The 19,296-nt window shown below is 45.3% G+C and overlaps 1 protein-coding gene across 4 annotated transcripts in view; it reads right to left on the bottom strand.

Annotated features, from left to right (window-relative positions):
- Positions 1–19,296, bottom strand: part of SGK1 (serum/glucocorticoid regulated kinase 1) — a 156,129-nt gene that overhangs the window by 2,246 nt on the left and 134,587 nt on the right. Inside the window, exons 1-9 of one of the 4 annotated variants that reach the window (XM_039465726.2) lie at positions 5,851–6,039; positions 3,055–3,130; positions 2,550–2,625; positions 1,994–2,098; positions 1,806–1,889; positions 1,555–1,686; positions 1,191–1,303; positions 727–850; positions 182–277 (exon numbers count right to left, since the gene is read on the bottom strand). In XM_039465726.2, the coding sequence (XP_039321660.1) occupies positions 182–277; positions 727–850; positions 1,191–1,303; positions 1,555–1,686; positions 1,806–1,889; positions 1,994–2,098; positions 2,550–2,625; positions 3,055–3,130; positions 5,851–5,884 (840 nt within the window). In that variant the 5' untranslated portion in view covers positions 5,885–6,039. Of the gene's footprint in view, positions 1–181; positions 278–726; positions 851–1,190; positions 1,304–1,554; positions 1,687–1,805; positions 1,890–1,993; positions 2,099–2,549; positions 2,626–3,054; positions 3,131–3,275; positions 3,426–4,073; positions 4,250–5,850; positions 6,040–19,296 lie in introns of those variants that run through there. The other 3 variants (XM_039465713.2, XM_010343022.3, XM_003932457.4) reach the window with 3 other exon arrangements.

Genomic DNA, 19,296 nt, shown 5'->3' with positions numbered 1-19,296 from the left:
GAAAAGCACAAAATAACTAGTTAAGTGATTATTCTTATGAAACAGAAAATAACCAATATGCCTCTTAGTTGCTTCTGATAGGCCTACTGATAAGGGTAAGACACATGGCCAAGCATGAACTGTACTAAGACAATATTCTAAACAGCAGGTGGTGTTTCATGATTCCCAATGCGCCACTCACCAGGCCATAAAGCATCTCATACAAGACGGCTCCCAGACACCACCAGTCCACGGTCCTGTCATAAGGCTGCTTATGAAGCACCTCAGGTGCGAGATACTGACAGACAGACCAGAGAAATGGAGTTCAGAACCTGAGAATGCATTCCACACCCACAGACTTAGTTTGAAAAAGCTGAGAGATCCAGAGCCAGCTTGGAGGATACATATCTTTAGATTACCTCCAGATAAAACTGCTGGACCTTTTGAGGGTGACTGGCTACCTTTGTATACTGATATTGAGGAAACGGCTGGGCATTCAACATATCTTACATGGGGATTTAGAAAACTTTTGGAATGCAGCTCTTACAGCTAGTTTTCAGTAAAGCCACAGAAGGCCTTGGGATTTCTCATGCTACATCAAACAGCAAATGCATTTTATTTGCATTGAGTTGTACTAAGAAATCTGAGAGGAGTTTACTCTTTTGGGAGTTAAAGACATGATTGATTGCACAACTCTCTCCTGGAAGGCAGGGGGGTAAAACAGGCACCAAACCAAATAGCGCCTACCTCCGGCGTGCCACAGAAGGTGGAAGTCGTGCTGTTGTGTTCAATGTTCTCCTTGCAGAGTCCAAAGTCAGTAAGGACAATGTGTCCCTGTGAATCTAGCAAAATATTCTCTGGTTTTAAGTCTCTGCAAAAAACCGAAGAGAGAAGTCGTTGCACAAGTTAATTTCACTTAAGATATCCTCTGTAAAGTAACTGCTAAAGGTATGAGAAGCATTTTAGGTTCACTGTAGTTCTATAGTGAAGCAAAAAGGGAGGCCTTGTTCTGCTCATCTATTCTGGATTAGGCACAATCCTACTTGGCCGGTTCCCCAGTGGCATGAAGTCAAGCCAGCTCACATGCTAGGGGATCTGGTTTTAGGCAAACAAGTTGCACATAATCACAGATTATTTTAAGGTCCTATCAAAGAGCCAGTGCAACAGTCTCCTTTACACCAAGCAGGTAGCCTTAGAGCTCTCTGGCTTACCTATAAACGATGTTCAGTGAGTGCAGGTAGCCCAAGGCACTGGCTATTTCAGCAGCATAGAAACGAGCCCGTGGTTCCAGGAAGCAGCGTTCCCGCTGGAGATGGTAGAACAACTGCAGGAGACAGACAGAGTCAGTCTGGGTTGCAAATGCATTTAATTCGTTTTGACATACACAGCAAAAGCACAAGTGCAGAAAGTAGCCTCCCAAGTAATCTATTAACTACTTAAATCTGACATGTTGAAGGAAATGCTAATTCTGGTAACTTTCCCCCCACCAAGTAGCCCTGAAAACTTTCTTCTCAAACTAAAACAAAGCAGGCTGTGCAGAGACACTAAGAGTTGACTTCTATTCCCCCTGCTCACCTCTCCACCATTAATGTAGTCCAGGACAAAGTACAATTTGTCAGCAGTCTGGAAAGAGAAGTGAAGGCCCACCAGGAAAGGGTGTTTCACGTTCTTCAACAGAACATTCCGCTCCGACATAATATGCTTCTCCTAGGAAAACGCCAATTCAGATTTAGTGGCAAATATCGACTTGGCACCAAAATTCCAAGGTCAAGATTATTCAAGTTGTGTCTACCTCCAATGCCAACCCCATCAAGCACATCTCATACCTCTTTCTTTTTTAGGATTGCTTTCTTCTGTAAAACTTTGACTGCATAGAACACTTCTTCTGCCTTGTGTCTTGCCAGAAGAACCTGAAATTTCAATTTTAAAAAATTAGTTTTCTATCCTCATCCAGGGAGAATGGAAAACGAATGCATGAAGGAGTATATCAAAACATCTTCAGATTTGAAATTACCTTTCCAAAACTGCCCTTGCCAATCACTTTCAGGAAGTGAAAATCAGATGGTTTAGCATGAGGATTGGATGAGGGACCAAGGTTGATTTGCTGAGAAGGACTTGGCTAGAAAAACAGAAGGATTTTTTTTTTTTTTTAAATATCACTGCTTTAAAGGAAGACATCTATAATACAGACAGTGTAGAAGATGCTACATCTACAAATGACTGAGGCAAATGACTGTACATCTATAAACATTCAGAACTGCATCACAAGCCATTTCAAATGAGTATGGAAACTGTACACAATCATGTTGTTTCAGACAGATAAAACATTTTAATAAAATACGCCTTTTAAAATCCACTTTGGAGGTAAAGTATGCCCAAGAAAAAATACAATCGAATAATACTCTAACTCAATACTTAAATGTGTGTTATCACTTGTTATGCCATAAAGTAATGAAGCATTCTTGCCTTGATATTAATATCTGGAAATGCTATTTTAATCCATGAATGTAGGCATACTAACTGAGCTCCCTTAGTTCTCCAGAGATGCACTGCACAAAGAGAATACTTACTGGAGGAGAAGGGTTGGCATTCATAAGCTCAGGCTCCTGAGGTTGGGAGATTTTCAAGATGGACTGAACTTCAGGGCTGCAGGGAATAAAGTGATGATTTAGAATCCAGCTCGCCACTAGGCGGCACACTAACATCACTAGTGAGTTTCTGGCTCTACTGACTTCCATCCGGATAATTCAGTGTTTCAACTGAAAACACACCAATACACTGCGACTCGGTTAAAGAAAATACTGAACCCCGTTAAATACAGAAATAAGGATTGTTGTCCATGGATAAAGGGCGTGAATTTGGCAGAGACGAACCATTTATCTTACATCTCCAAGTCAAATCAGCAACCCAACTTTAATGTTTAAAGTGTCAAACATACTGGAATTTAAGGAGAAAAGAGATCCCCATCCCAGAAGAAGTCTTCGCCTTCCCGATAAACGCAGTGAGGAGTGTTTACTGCTGGCAAATTCCAACTATACTGGTCATTCTTATTTCCTCAAATCCCGTCAAACTTACTGTTTGCATGCATAGGAGTTATTGGCAATCTTCTGAATAAAGTCGTTCAAGCCCATCCTCCTCTGCTTCATGAAAGCTGTGGATTAAGGAAGAGAAATAAAGAAACGTTTAGACGGCTTCATAACGTCCAGCGCCACATACACTAATCTGATCCGGGACTTTCAAAAAATGTCCATTTTGCGTCTCCTGGAACCGAAGTCCCGTCTGATTCCTGCACTCACCGATGAGAATTGCCACCATGCCCCTCATCCTGGAGTAAGTGAGGGTGCCCTTAGCAGCCTCGCTTTTCACCGTCATCGTCACCCCGGGGAGACCTGAGGATATTTGCGCCCGGAGACCCGCTCGGCGTCTGCGGCGCTGAGATGCGCGCTCGACCTTATAAGGGAGGCGCCACCGCGGGGCGGGGCCTGCGCGCCCATGAGAGCGGCCCCGCCCCCTCCCCCGCCCCCGCCGCCTCCCGGTTTGCCTGCGGCGTCGCTGCCCGCGGCGGACGGTTCTGTCCCCATTGAGAGGCCGAGCCCCGAGCCGGCTAGGGGCGGGAGCACCGCCCGGGGAGGGCCTGGCGCGGGGCCGTTATCTGCCTCCATCGGCCCCCGAGGCGGGAGCGAGAGAACGCGCCGGTGGAGGGCGCGGGGAGGGCCGGAGAGCCCGGGGTAGTTTTCCACCTCTTATTCCGCCGCCCGAGGAAGCCGGGGTCGCAGCGCCGAAGCGCTTCCCGACGGGTGCGCGGCGGCTACGGTGGCTTCGCTCACCCGCTCCCTGCAGGTTCCCTCTTGGCCGCCTGGCGCCGTCCCGCGACCCGACCCGGACCCTCCTCCCCGGCCCGAGCCGGCGGCGCGCGCCACCCGCCGGGGTTATCTCTGGGGCGCGGGGCGGCGCGCGCGACCTCGCCTGCCGGGTCCGCCCGCCCCCGCCGCGGAGACCCCGGCCCCCCAGCACTCGGCGACAGCCGGCCCGGGCCGCCGAGCCCGCGCTGGGGAAGTGAGCCAAGTCCCCCGCGGGCCGGCGGCGGCGCTTACCCAGTCCGCTCAGCAGGAAGGACTCGCTCCTTTTCTGCGCCTCGGCCCTCTTTTTGTGGCGGGGCCGCAGCAGGGACTCGAGCCGGGCCCTGGCCAGCGCGCCCTGCATCTCCCCCATGGGCAGCGGGCGGCGGGGCGCGCGGCGGCGAGAGCGACCGGCGAGCACTGACGTTTCCTTGAAGGAGCCGCCGTGACTCAGGCCGGGCAAGATTTCCTGCCCCAAGTCCCAAAACAAACAAATGGCCCTTGTGCACGGTCGGGTCGCTTCCGAAAACGCCTTTTTTGTGCTTTTGGCCAAAACCAAGCAAGGCTGAAAAATCCCAGAACTTGGAAGAGGAGGAAGGAAGGAAAGAAAGAGGGAAGGGGGGAGGGAGAGGTCAGGAATGTGGAGGGGAGGGGGCGGAAATAAAAGTCGTCTCTGCACCAAAGGGGGAAAAAAAGCACAATCTGCATTTCACTTTTTTTTTTTTTTCTTAAGTAATCTCAGAACATTTTGTCCGTTCCGTATGTAATTTTTTTTCCTTGCATTTTTAATCTCTGCCATGCCAAGAACACGTGAGGAGGTAACAAGTGAAGGGAGAGGTAGCTTTGCCTGGGGGCCGGCCTGGCGTGACCCGGGCATCCTCGATTCCCCTAGCGGGCCTGCTCCTCTCGCGTTCTCCCACCTGAAAACCCTGCAGGTCACGATACACGGTCTTAAAACCGTCCCTACCAGGCCTCGGGTTTAACTCAACGCTGCCCCAGGGCTCGTCTGAGTCTTGCCACCTCGCTCTTTCGAGTCCCGCATAAACTGACTTTATTCTGAAAGATTAGCCGGGTGACTCCGCTGCAGAAGACAGAGAAGGAAGGGAAGCTGGAGGCGGCGGCCCGGGCTCTGCCGGTGCCTTCCAGTAACCCCGCGGCTGGAGGGTGTCTGGGGGCCGCGGCCTGACAGCCGGCGCGAGGACGCGCGCCAGTGCTGGCTGGGAAGCCGCGAGCACAGCGACCGGGCTGGGAGCGGGCAGCTACAAGTTACCACTATTCGCAGGGCCAGCCAGGTACCTGGCGCTCGGTGGTGCTGTCTGCGGTGGCTGTCCTGCCATGACCTCTTCCTGCCAAGGGCTCTGCCATTTTAAAGTTGCTTACTGGATCTGGCATAGTCCCGAAATACCAGCTGTCAAACCAGGAATAGCATGTGAAACGCCTTTCCCTGGGTCTTGGGCAGGGGTTTGTTTTGCAGGCACAACCACCCCACTTGCCCTAAAGTGATCTCTAGTCTCAACTGCTTCTCGGTTAGCTTTGTTGCAACCGTCCCAAACCGAGAGAAGGGAAACACACATTCTTTCTCCTGGAGTCTGGCTAAGAAATTTTGCTCAGTGCCCACACTTTTAAAAAGCACTTAAACTAGTACCTGAAATTGACAGACCAACTGAAAGCAATGTTTAGGCAATTCAGATCACAGCAGCTGGCTCATGTCTGCTTCCTCTTGCACAGAATCTTCATAGAATATGACTTCGTTACTGCCAATGCCACCCATGTCATGTCCCACCAGTCAACTAGCCTAGACCAGCCTAGCCCTGCTCCCACCTGGTTCCTTCCCCTCTTGAGAGGTCAGATTTTCTCAGACTGCCCAGAAACATCAACCTGCACATAGAGTTTTGCATGTTTGTTTTCAAACATAATTAAGAAACCTACAACCAAAGATGCTCTCCTACACCGCACCTTATGTGCTTTCCCCATGCCAAGTAACCCCAAATCCTCCAAGGCATCTGCAAAATATAGTACTGTAAGTACTAACCTTTTAAAGGGGATTTTTTAGTTTCATCTTTCATTCTTCGTGTTGCCCAGGAATAGGCAGATTGGGGATTACTTCTGGAGGCTGGCAATAGAGCTCAGTTATGGCTGGAGTAAGCCTCCCTGCATATTCCTCTGATAAGCTGGAAGCTCTGAGACGACACGAGAGGCGGCTGTCCCTGTTCTGTTATGAACCCCACTTTATATCAAGGCAATTTAAATACAGGAAGGGAGCAAGCTGCAAAGTTCAACACTGGGCCATTTATTTTCCCCATTGCAACATCACTCAGAAAATTACAGTCATCAGCGTCCTAGCTTTATTACACCCCCAGCACGACACACAAGAGATGTAACTCAACTGATGATCATCACAAATCAGTCCAGAAAAAATTCAAAACACATGCACAGGGTTCATTTTCTCAAAGAGGCTCTGTGGCATGCATTCCTGGAGGAACGTGGAATTCAAGTTGAAGGACTCTACGCGGAATAGAGAAGAGATGCAACCATATGATTTGCGGTTGGAAAAGAAAGGGAACGTCTGATGTGCTCCTTCCTCCCCCTACCCCAGTGTTCAGCACTTGGAGACGGATGGTCTGCTAAACTTATCATTTAACTAAGAGAATCAAGTTGTTGAGACTGGCTTTTCTTCCAACCGGATACCTGATGGGTGGAGCAGGCGCCCCCTGTTCTGTCCCAGCAACCTACTAAGACTTCCGAACAGGAAGGTGACACACGGCGGAGGGGTGCTTGGGGGGAAGGGGAGACGGGGGAGCTGAGTGTGATGCGCGCCTGTTAGCACTGCACAGGCTTTAGGTTGCCCTGTGGCTGCTATTCAAATGCTTGATCTGTCCTTCCTTCCTGTCGCCAGCCTCTTTCTTTGGTCCAGATAGTCCTCCCACCGGGAGGAATCCGGCCCCTTTCCTCTTACTGCCTGGTGACGAAGTGGTCAGAGTTGCCTCGGCGAACTCCGCTTGTAAATGCAACCTAGAGGGCGATCGAGTTCTCTGGGAGAACTTGCTCCAAATACGCGACTTCCCCCACTTGTCTCCGGAGGTTCTATTGGTCCAGAGAATTTCTCTGCAACACCTTGTGCAGACATAGAAAATACAGACGGGTTGATATGAGATAGGCTAATTACCTCCCCACTCCTCCAAGGGAATTGTCTCACATTTATGTCTCGGTGCTGGGAAAACTGTAATCAAACCCTCAAATGGAAATGATTGACCAAGATAAAAAGTTTGCAGTGAAACTAAACATTTCCCAGTATATACGCATTTTAATGCTTCAGAATTTTTTTTTTCGCTCTTCTATTTTATTTATCTATAGTCTGACGGACTACAAGTGCTAAAACCTGAGAACTGCACAGAGATAACGACTTTTTCCATTTAATTTAAAAGGCTTACAAATTACGGATACTTCTCAACGTATTAGAGAAAATATTTTGAAAAATATTTTTATAAGGACTTAACTATATTCCACTCTTAGATAACTTCTTAAATGTGTCAGCTTTAATGGTCATGATTCCCCATGTATGTTATTGTCCATTGATAAGACAATATAATTGTTTCGTATTGTTCAAAGTACCATCAATTTCAGAACAATCCTATGCACAGTTTAAGTTCCTGTACTTTTTGATTCATTGTTTGATGCAAATAGAAACCTTTCCCTGGAACACCCTCAAAAAAGCACATAGAGACACCAGAAAACGTAATCATTACAATTATAGAAAACATAATTATTACTCTAGAGAGAAATGGAATAGATCGGTTTTTGTTGAAGGTTGTCAGCAAAAGCACGTCTTTTTTTTTTTTTTTTTTTTTTTACAATATTCATCCAATAGAAAATGATGATGACAAATGGGTTACTTCATGATAGCTATTACAGACAAGTCACTAGTAATAGTGGTTATTTAGATGTCTATTTATAGTCACAGGTTCTATAGTATTTATTATCTACCATATTCATAATTGTCAAAATTGATATGCATAAAAATAAGAATGTGATATAGTAGATAAGAGAACACTATCTGTAATCATAGTGTTAAAAGTTATTAAGACCCACAAAACTAATTACTTATTGCAGGGCTTATTATTTTTTCCAAGACAGAGGTGATAATATTCTACACTCATTCCTTCTAGAAAGCAAACCCATACGAAAGTTTAAGGGAGGGTAGGAGCATCATTTGGCAGTAGCTTTTTTATGTCATTCAGGGAATAAAGTAGAGAGAAGAAGCCAGTGGGAGCCCTTGACATAGGAAGAATGAGAAGCTTTTCTTTTTCTTTTCTTTTCTTTTTTTTTTTTTTTTTTTTTTTTTTTTTTTTTTGAGATAAGAGTTTCACTCTGTTGTCCAGGTTATCATACAGTGGTACAGTCATAGCTCACTGCAGCCTCAACCTCCTGGGCTCAAGTGATCTTCCCACCTCAGGCCTGAGTAGCTGGGACCACAGGCACATGCCACCACGTCTAGTTAATGTTTTATGTTTTGTAGACACGTGGTCTCACTATGTTGCCCAGGCTGGTCTTAAACTCCTGGGCTCAAGTGATCCTCCTGCCTCAGCCTCCCAAAGTGCTGGGATTGTAAGTGTGAGCTACTGTGTGTTACCTGAGGAATGAGAAGCTAGATAGCAATAAACCAACAGATCTTTCTCAGGCTGAAAACTTACCCATCTTCAACTTGGCAATGTTGTCAATGTCTGATTTAGCATAATCCGATAAATGATTAAAAAAAAAAACAACAGGCCGGGCGCGGTGGCTCAAACCTGTAATCCCAGCACTTTGGGAGGCCGAGGCGGGTGGATCACGAGGTCAAGAGATCGAGACCATCCTGGTCAATATGGTGAAACCCCGTCTCTACTAAAAATACAAAAAAGTAGCTGGGCATGGTGGCACATGCCTGTAATCCGAGCTACTCAGGAGGCTGAGGCAGGAGAATTGCCTGAACCCAGGAGGCGGAGGTTGCGGTGAGCCGAGATTGTGCCATTGCACTCCAGCCTGGGTAACAAGAATGAAACTCTGTCTCAAAAAAAAAAAAAAAAAAAAAAAAAAAAAAAAAAAAAAAACAAAACCAGCTAGAATGCAATATAATATGTAAGGAATAGTATGTATGTATGTGACAACTTTATATTTGGTTCTCAGGATTTACCTGGAAAATGATGTCCAGGTAACTTTCTGTATTATTATGGGAAATGATTCATTGGTCTGAATAGAAGAGTAAATTGGAAAATTTTGTAAGTCAACATTTAATACTATTGGTAAACTCAAGAGGAATGTGGTGGCCAGGTGCAAGGGCTAATGCCTATAATCCCAGCACTTTGGGAGGCTGAGGCAGGAGGATCATTTGAGCCCAGGAGTTTGAGACCAGCCTGGGCAACATAGCAAGACCCCGTCTCTACAAAAAATACAAAAATTATCCAGGCGTGGTGGTACAACTGTAGTCCCAGTTACTCAGGAAATTGATGTGGGAGAATCGCTTGAGCCCAGGAGGTTGGAGGTTTCAGTGAGCCAAGATCTTGCCATTGCACTCCAGCCAGGGCAACTAAGTGAGATCTTACCTCAAAAAAAAAAAAAAAAAAAAAAAGACTGTGACCTTACTGAAAGCCTTGTATATTATTGGCATACCTTTACTGTTAGGCATTTGCATTTTAAAAGGCCGCTGGTCAGCTCAAAAAAATTAATTTGCAATGATAAAATGTCAAGCACTCAAACAAGAGAGCACTTTGGGATGAGAGGCCTCCTGCCACGTCTGACCTGGTCAGCCTCCTCCCCCTTCGTTCCCTCCGGGCTGAACCTGCATGGGCATCTACTTCCTCTGCAAGTCTGGCAGCCAGAATTCTTCTTAGGACACACATGTTAAAGTTGTAACGGACATGATGACAATATAAAGGGCTCTCTTTCACCCTTCCTTTATTTACAAAGGGCCACTAGTAAATAAGAAGTCTAGATTTCTATAATTCGATCCAGACAGTTGAAGGTGAAAAACTAAACAAAACAAAACAAAAAAGAAGTCTGGATTTCTGGTGGACATCTTTTGTCAAACTGAAGTGAAACCTGAAAGCTTTAATTTGCTCAGTACAAATCTCTCCCCAAGTCTCTCCCTCCCCATTTCTTTTCTTTTTTTCGTTTTCTTTTCTTTTCTTTTTTTTTTTTTTTTTTTGAGACAGAGTCTTGCTCTGTCACCCAGGCTGGAGTGCAGTGGTATGATCTCAGCTTACTGCAGCCTCTGCCTTCCAGGTTCAAGTGATTCTCCTGCCTCAGCCTCCCAAGTAGCTGGGATTACAGGCATGTGCCACCATGACCAGCTAATTTTAGTATTTTTAGTAGAGACAGGGATTCACCATGTTGGTCAGGCTGGTCTCAAACTCCTGACCTCAAGTGATCCCTGAGCCTTGGCCTCCCAAAGTGCTGGGATTACAGGCATGAGCCACCATGCCTAGTCCAAGTATCTCCCAGTTCGGGGCCTATAATCAACCTACAAGGAAGCAACAGAAATAAACTCAGGCCACCCCTAAGGACTGTGTCCTGTAAATAATCCATGAGATTGTAACAACACAAGATACATGTAATAATAACGAGCAATGGAAAAACTAGCTATCGGGATGTCAGTCTAGTTGGTGACAACCGAGGCTTGTTACCTGTGAGTTTTTGTTTTTGTTTTTGTTTTAAGATGGAGTCTTACTCCATCACCCAGGCTGGAGTGCAGCGGCACAATCTTGGCTTACTGCTACCTCTGCCTCCCAGGTTCAAGCAATTCTCATGCCTCAGCCTCCCAGGTAGCTAGGATTACAGGTGGGTGTCACCATGTCCAGCTAATTTTTGTATTTTTAGGTAGAGACGGGGTTTTACTATGTTACCCAGGCTGGTCTCAAACTCCTAAGCTCAAGTGATCCACCTTCCTCAGCTTCCCAAAGTGCTGACATTACAGGCGTGAGCTACCACGCCTAGCCATATCTATGAGATTTTAGAAAAGGTATTCTCTAACCCTTAATCTTGTCATCTGTAGAGTAAGGAGAGTTATGCTTGCCTCATATAAGTTGTAAAAATTAATGGAAATAGGCTGGGCATGGTGGCTCACACCTGTAATCCTAGACCTTTGGGAGGCCAAGGCTGGCGTATCACTTGAGGTCAAGAGTTTGAGACCAGCCGGGCCAACATGGTGAAATCTCGTCTCTACTAAAAATATAAAAATTAGCCAGAAATCGCTTGAACCTGGGAGGCAGAGGTTGCAGTGAACCGAGATCATGCCACTGCACTCCAACCTGGGGAACAGAGCAAGACTCTGAAAAAAAGAAAAAGTGGAAATAAAGAATTTAGTAGCCCCTCTTTCACATTGGAATTTCAAGTAGAAAATACAATCCATTTATTCGCCAGCCCCACCCTACGCACATCACAAGTACAAACAGAACACTGTTGCACAGTGCAAAGGGCTCCAACGCATCAAAACAATGCATCAAGCGGTTACGGGCTGTGAGTCAGGCACTTGTACAGCATGGCCACTTAATCCGCTGCACCAAGGCGAGGCCTCTGTGATAGGAACTCCGTGAAAGGCCTGAACCATTATCCGCTTAGCTCTTCTAGCCTCCCCTCCTCCATTCTGTCTCCCCCACAGACAGTGCTCCTCAGTGTGCTGTGTCAAGGAATGAAATGTGTGATTACTGAACAAAGTCTTGTTTACCAAGTGTTTGCAGCGAAGACTGAAGTTTAGTGTGGAAAAGCGGAGAGCAAATCAAAACTAACTCGAGAAAGTCTGTACTCGCTCAAGGAAACAACAGAAGGCAAATACAGGCCTATTGAGAGGGTGGAGTCATTGAAAGACGATCAGAGGCCAGTCAGTGCTTAGCGTGCCTTTTCTAGGTCAATAAGCTTATCCTGCAGGAATGAGAAGGGGAGCAAGATCCAACTGAACCTGGCCTCTGTTATTTTTAATCACTCAGATCTCTGTGGTGCACCTCGTTCATGTATTGATTTATTCGTATTGATTTATTATTGATGAACATATTTTGGGGTAACGTGGTGTTCTGAAACATGTAAACAATTTATAATCATAAAATTAGAATAATTGGGATATGCACCTTCTCAAACATCTCATTTATCTTTTCTTCGTGTGGAGAACATGCCAGTTCTTCCCTTGAAGCTATTTTGAAATATACAATAAACTATTGTTAACTCTACTTTCCCTACTGCCATATGGAATGCTAGAACTTCACCTATCTAGCCGTATCTTTGTACCCATTACTGTGAATGGGTTCTTGGCGGGCACTGTGCTAAGCCCTGGACCTAACAAGGATGTCACGATGGGTGATGCTGCTGGACTCAGGGAAGACATGGGCTATATTTTGTTAAATGGAACTGCACTTTCCCAAAAGCAAAGGTGAGCTTACAAACATTTCTAATTCTCCTCAGGCCCAGCTATGCCTTAATGTCCTTGAAGTACAGCCTTGGGCATGTTTGATCATTCAGATTATCTAGTTTTTCAAGTGAGGAATGAGCTAGAAAGTCTTCTGCAACTCTGATATTGTACAGTTATTTGATGTCTGGGAAAAAATAAATCCAAAAGAACTTCTGGAGGCCCAGAACTACTCTCCTGGCATGGTTTCCTATAATAATGCCCCACACCCAGCTAATCCTTTAGAAGAACCTGTCCCCTCACAACCCACCCCCAGTGGATCCTTCAGTCAGGAATTTGTGTGCTTAGTTATTTAATTTAAATCTCAGGTGTGCCGGGTGCGGTGGCACATGCCTGTAATCCCAGCGCTTTGGGAGGCCGAGGCGGCCGGATCATGAGATCAGGAGTTCGAAATCAGCCTGACCCACATGGTGAAATCCCATCTCTACTAAAAATACAAAAAAAATTAGCCGGGAGTGGTGATGTGCGACTGTAATCCCAACCACTCAGGAGGCTAAGGCAGGAAAATCGCTTGAACCAAAGAGGTAGGGGTTGCAGTGAGCTGAGATCACACCACTGTACTCCAGCCTGGGGGACAGAGCAAGAGTCCGTCTAAAAAAAAACAAATAAATAAAAATAAATAAATAATAGATAAATAAATCTCAGGTGTTTCGCTGGATCTTGAGTTCCTTAAAGGCCAGGCAGCACAATCTGTGTTTCTCACCTGCCTAACGTTCTCTCATCAGGTCACTGCCTGCCCCTCTGACCTCTCCTGCCTTCCCCTTCCTTCCAGGTTTGCACCACTCTGGTGCTCTACATTCCCTTTGCAGGCCAAGCTAGTGTCTGCCCAAGGGACTTTGTCTTTGCTGTGCCCTCCACCTGGAATGCTTTCCTCATGCTCATGTGGCTGGCTCCTCCTTGTCATTTAGATCTCCCACTAAATATCACTTACAGTGACACAGTGGACCAAAAGTAGCCAGCAGCTGGCTATTCTTTGTCATTTACTCTATTTCAACTATCTGCATATTAGTTTTGTTTTTTTTTGTTTTTTTTTTTTTTTTTGAGACGGAGTTTCACTCTTGTTACCCAGGCTGGAGTGCAACGGCGCGATCTCGGCTCACCGCAACCTCCGCCTCCAGGGTTCAGGCAATTCTCCTGCCTCAGCCTCCTGAGTAGCTGGGATTACAGGCACACGCCACCATGCCCAGCTAATTTTTTGTATTTTTAGTAGAGACGGGGTTTCACCGTGTTGACCAGGATGGTCTCGATCTCTTGACCTCGTGATCCATTCGCCTCGGCCTCCCAAAGTGCTGGGATTACAGGCTTGAGCCACCACGCCTGGCCCTGCATATTAGTTTTATTATGTGACTTTTTCTTGGGTTTATTGTTGGCTTACCCAACTAGAAAGTGGTCTCTGTGAGACAGGGATATCATGTTTGTTTGTTTAAGACAGCATCTTGCTCTGTCCCTCAGTCTGGAGTGGAGTGGTGCAATCACGGCTCACCACAACCTCCACCTCCCAAGCTCAAGCAGTCTTACTGCTAATTCTTATATGCCTGTATATGGCTGGAAATATCACTTTCTAGATTCTCCAAAGAAAGGATTTTTGAACTGCGGCATACACACATCGGTTGAACTAGGTAAGAGATGGAAAAAGAGAAAGAGAAGAGAGGAGATGTATTAGGAGAACTGGCTCATACAATTATGAAAGCTGAGAAATCCCATGGCAGGCTGTCTGCAAGCTGGAGACCCTGGGATGCCACTAGCATGGCTCAGTCCACATCTGAAGACGAGACTCTGTGGGCTGCTGGTGTAAGTCCTAGTGCCCAAAGGCCAAAGGCTGGAGAACCTGAAGTCCAAAGGCAGGAGAAGGAGCGTGTAACCCAGCTCCAGGAGAGTGAGTGACCTATCCGCAGTTCTATCTAGGCCCCAGGTGATTGGACACTACCCCCTCTATTGCCCCCCTGCCCCACTGCCCCCTACATGACTGAGGGCGGGTCTTTTTCTACTTAGTCCACTCGGACTCACACATCAATCTCCTTTAGAGACCCCCCTCAAGGGCACACCCCAAAATAATGCTTTACTGGTTCTCTATGTATTCCTTAATCCAGTCAAGTTGACACTTAAAATTAACCATCACAAGTTCACCCCTTGTCAACTTGACAGCCATACACATCTCTCTGTATCACACTTAATTTCCAAATAAAGACAACAGCATAGTGATAATTCCACCTAATATGATGCACCTGTTCTGTGTACAACCAAAAACATACTAATCCCTCCCCAGAAAGCAAGGTACAGTCCTTAAGTGATATTTACTCTTCTGCTGATATCCCCTAACTTAAACACTATGATATAAAATTAACGATACTTAAATACTGACATAAAGTCAACAAATGTGTTATATGATTAAAAAAAGGAAACAATGAAAACAAAGGTATTAATATATGAACATAGACATGCAAACATACTCTTAACAAAACAGGGAGGAAACACTCACCACAGTTATAGTGCTTATTTCTGTAACTGTTCAGAGCTGGTATTTATAACTACCTTCCTTTACCACCCATTCTGTATTCCCTTTACCTTCAGCAAGAACCTCAGCTGATTGTGGTTCTTTATGTGGAAGGTGACTCAAACCTACATTTCTGAAGAGTCTGGGCCATTCACAGTCTTGCTTGGATTGAGTTGTAATTTCTCAATGACCTTAATCAAAGGACATGGTAATATTAAGAGACATCCAAAGGAATCTCCTGTATTTCAGACATACACCTTTTTTTTTTTTTTGAGAGAGAGAGTCCTGCTCTGTCTCCCAGGCTGGAGTACAATGGGGCAATTTCAACTCACTGCAACCTCGCTTCCTGGGTTCAAGCGATTCTCCAGCCTCAGCCACCCAAGTAGCTGGGATTACAGGTGCCTGCTACCATGCCCAGCTAATTTTTTTTTCTTTCTTTTTTGATTTTTTCTTAAGACGGGGTTTCACCATGTTGGTCAGGCTGGTCTTGAACTCCTGACCTCAGGCGATCCGCCCGCCTTGGCCTCCGAAGCGCTTGGATTACAGGCATGAGCCACCGCACCTGGCCAATGCCCGGCTAATTTTTATATTTTAGTAGAGACAGGGTTTCACTATGTAGGTCAAGCTGGTCTCGAACTCCTGACCTCAAATGATCTGCCCAACTTGGCCTCCCAAAGTGCTGGGATTACAGGCGGAAGCCACCGTGCCCAGCAAACATACACTTCTGTATCTTTATTGTGGAGTAGTAGAATCATTTCTCCCTAGTAGTTTGAATCAGTTATCCCAGCCAACATCGTAACTCCCTTCTTAGCCATTTGATTGAGAGGCATGACGATCCCAAAGTGGCTGGGTGGTAGTCTTAATTTCAGTTCAATGGAATCATTGTTGTGTCTCCGGAAGCACTCCTCCCTCTGGAACTTAGACCTCCAGGCCAGCAGATCGTAAAGTCATGAGAACAGAAAGCAAAAAGTTTCCAATGGGTCACTAAGGGGAATAGTGAGTGGTGCCACTCCCATTTCCACCCCTTGATTCCTGGACCTCTGGATCCTGGCTATGGGAGAAGCAGCACTGTATACTGGATGCTGATTCAGAGAAGAATCGGCACTGTGACTTCAAAAGGCCATTACATCATTCATTCTGTCAAGCCAGCTGCTCCAGGATGAAGGGAAATATGGTCAAGACCAATGAATTCCAGGAGCATGGGCCCATTGCTGCATCTCTTTGGCTATAAAACGAGTTTCTTGATCAGAAGCAGTGCTGTGCTGTGTCTGTGTGGAATACCATGAGAGGAAATAAGGCATTCTATACGTCTATAGATGGTCGCTGTGGTAGAAGCATTGTGTTCAAGGAAGGCAAATCCATATCCAGAATCGTGTCTATTGCAGTAAGGACAAAATATTGTCCCTTCTGTGATGGAAGCTGTCCAGTATAAGCAACCTGCGACCAGGTGGCTGGAAGATCACCCTGGGGAATGGTGCCGTATCAGAGGCTCAGTGGTCGTTTCTGCTGCTGGTAGACTGGGCACTCAGCAGTGACCGTAGCCAGGTCGGCCTTAGTGAATGGACGTCCATGTTGCTGAGTCCATGCATAACCTTCATCCTTGCCACCATGGCTACTGTGTTTATGAGCTTGCTGGATGAAAAGGGTGGTCGGGGAAAGAAGCTGACTTGTATTCACAGAATGGGTCATCTTATCCACTTGAATACTATTATTATTACTGAGACAGAGTCTAGCTCTGTCACCCAGGCTGGAGTACATTGGCGTGATCTCGGCTCACTGCAACCTCTGCCTCCTGGGTTCAAGCAATTCTCTTGCCTCAGCCTCCTGAGAAGCTGGGATTACAGGTGCACGCCATCACACCCAGGTAATTTTTGTAATTTTAGTAGAGACTTGGTTTCACCATGTTGGTCAGGCTGGTCTCAAACTCTTGGCCTCAGGTGATCCACCTGCCTCAGTCTCCCAAAGTGCTGAGATTACAGGCATGAGCCACTGCGCCCAGTCTATCCACTTGATTATTAAAATACCTCTCTACTGAGGTCACCCTTTGGTGAGAATTTATGCCGACACAAATATCTTTACTTTTTTTTTTTTTTTTTTTTTTGGTGCTCGTTCAAAGAGGTCTATTCACAGATCGCTTTCCCAAATTTCTTTGTCACCAATTTTCCAAGCATGTTCCTTTCAAGTCTCTGATCATCCAGACAAACCATTTGGCCACAGCCCATAAATTGGTATGTAATCACATATCTGGCATTTTTCCTTACAAGCAAAATGAACAACCAGTTGCTTAAAGTTCTGCTTACTAGGAGGATATCTTTTCAGCACTGTTCTTCAGGGACCTGCTAGAAAGAGACCATAGGGCTGCAGCTGCCCACTTGTGTGATTTTGTGACTTTATATATATAGATGTATACATGGATATATACATGCATGATAGATAGCATCAGTAACTCAGTTGTGTTGCCCATAGCATGAGGGTGTGACATACAGGCTTCACCTCACACAGAGACATCAAAAGCAATGATCCACCAACTTCATACTCAGCAATAAACACTAAGATTTTTATTTCTTGAGGATTCCGCACCTTCATTTGCTGCTTTCTAAGAACATAGATTTCAGATCCACCATACCCGGACAACTTTTTTTTCTTTGATTCAGGGTCTTGCTCTGTCACCCAGGCTGGAGTGCAGTGGTGTGATCACAGCTCACTGCAGCCTCCATCTCCTGGGCTCAAGTCATCCTCCCACTTCAGCCTCCTGAGTATCTGGGGTTACAAGTACATGCCACCGTGCCTAGCTAATTTTTTTTTTTTTTGAGGCAGGGTCTCTGTGTGTTGCCCAGGCTGGTCTCAAGCTCCTGGGCTCAAACAATCCTCCCACCTTGGTCTCCCAAAGTGCTAGGACCACAGGTGTGAGCCACTCATGCAACCCAGACACTTTTTGTAAAACTATTTATTTCTCAGTTGTGATTGTAAAATCTGTTTAACAAATAAGATTAGTTATCCCTAAAGGATTGTTTGATGGTTTTGGGCTAAGCATTTCAGATACTGCATATTAACTACCTCTGTTATACAGGTGTGTGTGTATACATATGTGTTTGTGTATATAAACATACACATATATTTTTGTGTGTCTGATAACATCAACTTTGTTTCCTAACCATCATTTCATAGAAAATATAAATGGAGCCGGGGGCAGTGGCTCATGCCTATAATCCCAGCACTTTGGGAGGCCGAGGCGGGTGGATCACAAACTCAAGAGATCGAGACCGTCCTAGTCAACATGGTGAAACCCCGTCTCTACTAAAAATACAACAAATTAGCTGGGCATGGTGGCATGTGCCTGTAATCCCAGCTACTCAGCAGGCTGATGCAGGAGAATTGCCTGAACCCAGGAGGTGGAGGTTGCAGTGAGCCGAGATCGCGCCGTTGCACTCCAGCCTGGGTAACGAGAGCAAAACTCCATCTCAGAAAAAAAAAAAAAAAGAAAATATAAATGGAAACTAAAATAATAAAAATAAGGTTTTGTATAAGACCACAAGAAAATTACGGAGAAGAAATGAAATGGATATGAGCAAAAGATGGGGATCATACATAATGTCTAACCTTATAAACTACATAAATATAGTAAATTCAAGAAGCTACTACTATACTGTTACTTATTATTTGTTTATGAAATTTTGCTTAAAGTTACATTGTACTTTATAATTATTTGGAGCAAATGATTGTGCCAAATAGACAAGACTATTTCCATCAATTAGTATCAACAATTATTCTATTTCACAACCCATAAAGTGTTGCTTAAAAATCTAATGCCTTAGAACTCAAGCACAGATGATTACAATAGACCTATTTAAAGTTCATTCTTCAAATCATGTTGTTTATATACCTTATTACATACTAACATAGATTCAGTTTAGCAAGGCATTTAATAAGCCCTGACTTTACTTTTTAAAAGCAAAAGTATTCTCTTTTCTTTCCTTACCACATTGTAAGCATTGTTTTTTTGTTTTTTGTTTTTCTGGGTTTTTTTTATTTTTTATTTTATTTTATTTTATTTTATTTTTTTTTTTTGAGATGGAGTCTCACTCTGTCACCCAGGCTGGGTGCAATGGCGCCATCTCAGTTCACTGCAACCTCTGTCTCCCAATTCAAGCGATTCTCCTGCCTCAGCCTCCCAAGTAGCTGGGATTATAGGCATGTGTCACCATGCCCAGCTAATCTTTGTATTTTAGTAGAAACAGGGTTTTGCCATGTTGGTCAGGCTGGTCTCAAACTCCTGACCTCAAGTGATCTGGCCCCCTTGGCCTCCCAAAGTGCTGGGATTACAGGCTGAGCCACTGCACCTGGCTCTAAGTATTGTTTTTTTTTTTTTTTTTTTTTTTTTTTTTTTTTTTTTTTTTGAGATGGAGTTTCGCTCTTGTTACCCAGGCTGGAGTGCAATGGCGCGATCTCGGCTCACCGCAACCTCCGCCTCCTGGGTTCAAGCAATTCTCCTGCCTCAGCTTCCTGAGTAGCTGGGATTACAGGCACGTGCCACCATGCCCAGCTAATTTTTT

Source organism: Saimiri boliviensis, chromosome 4, assembly GCF_048565385.1.
Source record: "Saimiri boliviensis isolate mSaiBol1 chromosome 4, mSaiBol1.pri, whole genome shotgun sequence".
In the NCBI taxonomy this organism is placed as follows: domain Eukaryota; kingdom Metazoa; phylum Chordata; class Mammalia; order Primates; family Cebidae; genus Saimiri; species Saimiri boliviensis.
This window is presented reverse-complemented; position numbering and strand designations above follow the sequence as displayed.